Genomic DNA, 3,241 nt, shown 5'->3' on the forward strand with positions numbered 1-3,241 from the left:
AAGGAAGATTACCTAATTATTGGAGTAATGTTATTTATTACTTTTTTATTTTATAATTATTTTACGATGTTGGCATGGTAATCTTAAAGAATAATAATTTTTTCAACAATAATTTATCTAATAATTGATATTTGGAACTGTCATGTTACCATTATAAAAATTTGTGGACTCTTTTTATTATTCTTTCATAAGACATACCTCAGTTTTTAATATCATGATTTTAAAACTTGAGTTTTGGTTTGTTTTTACTCCCCGGACCTCAGTACTTTTTCTCCCAATATTTGGATAGAAATTTGTTAGTGTTCAATTACACCATCCTTAATTTCTGTCTATTCTCTCTTTCTTCAACCTCTCCTCCCTCAACTGACCACCGCGATGATGGAGATTAGTCTCCATGACTGTGACTCAAGTAGAGGGCAAGATAGAAACTAGAAAATTAACTCTATAGGGATTTAAAAAAAAAAAACCATCATAATAAAAGTTCAAATATATATATATTAACGAACAATCCCAAACACAAAACACCCATAAAACGCTTCAAATTAATTTTACTTTTATCTCGCTTTATAAAATTAACACTTTCACAAATAAAAAATACAAAAATTATTTTCCAAACACTAACAAACAAAGTACTAGTTAAAGTTATTGAATTTGAATGTATTCACATCCAATACGACTAAAAAATATAAATGCTTTGTCCATACATAGCGAGACATCGACTACTTTGGATGAAGACCATCAAAAGAGGAAAGAAAGGCGGCGGCCAGTTTCTGGCCGACGCGAATCTGGGACTTTGTATCCAAGTGCTTGTGATCTGCTAAAAAGGTTGATCCCATGGCATCAACAGTCCTGACATTTGTATCATTATAATTCAGCTGAATAGATCTTATAAGATTCATATATGGTCCTTGATCTGCTGAGCATATTCCAACCTGCACACAAAACGTCCATCCACAAGTACACAATTTTTTTTAAAAAAATGGGGAGATTTGGGACAGCCTATTGTTAGATTATATTTTATTATCCTAGGTTTAGGGGATTTGACTTAGATTAGAATAAATTCAAATCATCTTTAAGATCTATAAATAGAACATTTTTGTACACAATCAAATCATTGATTTTTTTTAGTTGATTTACTGAAATGATTAATAATTTTTTGATTTTTTTGGTTTACAAGATTGCAAGAAAAATGTTAAGACCATGACCCCTCTAGCACAGTCCCTACCTATATGGGCACTTTTATTTGGTGTGTAAGTTATATATATAAAAGATATGATAAGGGTTCAACTGGGCTCTATTTAAGATTCAACTTTTATTTACGTGGCACAAAGCCATATAAGATTTATGTCATGTTCAAAATTGAAATTCAAAAAAAAAAAAAAAAAAAAAAAAAAAGAGACAAAAATCAATACATATGTCTACAAAAATTGGATTTTAGTGTTGGGTGGTCTGGGGCCTATCTTACCCTGAGCCCTAAGTTAGAGCAGCAACAACCTGTTTCTCGAGTGGACTGTTGGGCTGATGCTTGTTGGTAAAGCTGAGCTCTAAAACTAGTGTTGGATGGTCTTGTGCTTATCTTAACCTAAAAAGCTAGCTCAAGAGGTGAGGCTTTCCCTTACACTTATAAAGTCACCACTAGCCCCTTCTACCATGGATGTAGGATAACCCCAACACTTAGATGTGACAACTTTTTAGTAACAAAAATAAATAGAAATCCTTACCATGATTACGGGAAGCTCAGAAATGTTGAGATCTTGTCGGAGATTGTTGATAAAATTCTCCAATCTGCTCTTATATAACTTGGAATCCTCCTTCGACGTATCGCTCTCACCTTGGAACCAAAGCAGCGCTCGAATTTTCCCACCGCAATTCAAGGAGGCATTTGCCCTATCGACCAGCCGGTTGTATAGTACAGTCCCCCGACCCCACATCGCTATCCTGGTTCCTCCTATAGCACAGGGCACCAGACCAATGCTCCCGAAGGTCGGAACTTTAGCCAAGATTTCATTCGCAAAAGGCATCCCGGGTCCGATCCCACAGGTCTTTAAAACATCAATATCCTGGTGGAGAGGCTCATGGGCGGGAACCCAGGTCTTGTTTGCATTTAGTCGGTGGATGTTTTTGTTGGAGGCGCATTCCGGAGGGATTTTGCCGTTCCATCTGACGATGTTGTTGGTATCATTATAGTTGCCTCCTCGTCCGGACATGTTGCTTTGTCCGCCCAACAGAAATATGTTCTTAGGTTGAGATCGTTCTGCCTTCACATTAGCAATGAGTGTTAAGCAGAAGAAGACGGAGAGAAACATCCTTTTTATCGGGAGGCCTCTTGCATGTGCTATGTTGGAAGCAAGAGGGCTCTTCACTTTTATATATATAACTTCCAATTTGCAATATTACAGACTGTATAATTTGTTTCCAGCTATGGTATAGTGTTAATTGTGTGACAAAATAACAGATTTTAGAAATAAGGTTGCTTGTTTTATGACATTAATTTGTTCTAATGAATGTTCTCTAACCATCCAAAATAAATAAATACTAACCGTAGCCTACAATTTGAGCCTCATTTCCGAAACTGATAAAACAAACAAGAATTTATCTCTTTGATAGTGAAAAAACTTTTTCTCGTTGGTTTTAAGTTCACGACTAGGCTTCTACGCTGTTATTGAAATAACAGCACATATGCGGTAAAAGTGATGAATGGTTCAGATTCAATATGACGCAATATGACGCACACGGAAAGCAAACAACGGTTTTTTTCAAGGATGCCGTTTGCAACCTTTCATTGCCATCACCAAGACCAGTCCGCCGGCTCCAATGATCCTCTCGAGTTCATTTGAACTGGATAATATCCAATTAGTTATAGTGGAGGGATATTTTTGTCTCCTCAAAAAGTGAAAAGACAAAAATACTCATCTACTACACTACAAAAATATAAGAGTTTATGATTGCCATATAGTGACCATTTTGAGCCAAAAAAGGTCACTATATGGTTAGTAACGTGCCTTTAGCTAGTGACCTTTTTGAAATGAAAAAAATTGCATAGACTAGAAAAGGGGGTAGTGTCATTTTTACTGTTCAACAGTGCAAACGTCACTATCCTTTAAAAAATTATAAAAAAAAAAAATTTTTACAAACAAATATTTATAATAATAAATATATATTTATATTAAAATATAATTTTTATTATATATATAAATTTTTTCAAATAAAATTTAAATTAAAAAAAATAGAGGGGCAGAGC

General features: G+C 34.7%; 1 protein-coding gene across 1 annotated transcript; it reads right to left on the reverse strand.

The window, feature by feature from the left end:
• Positions 1–719: 719 nt before the first annotated feature.
• Positions 720–2,306, reverse strand: LOC132185095 (probable carbohydrate esterase At4g34215). The gene is made up of 2 exons (XM_059598915.1): positions 1,722–2,306; positions 720–932 (listed from the first exon to the last, which is right to left on the reverse strand). Exons 1-2 carry the CDS (start codon positions 2,304–2,306, stop codon positions 720–722), a joined length of 798 nt encoding a protein of 265 aa, XP_059454898.1.
• Positions 2,307–3,241: the final 935 nt, after the last annotated feature.

This window comes from Corylus avellana, chromosome ca6 (assembly GCF_901000735.1).
Source record: "Corylus avellana chromosome ca6, CavTom2PMs-1.0".
Classification (NCBI taxonomy): domain Eukaryota; kingdom Viridiplantae; phylum Streptophyta; class Magnoliopsida; order Fagales; family Betulaceae; genus Corylus; species Corylus avellana.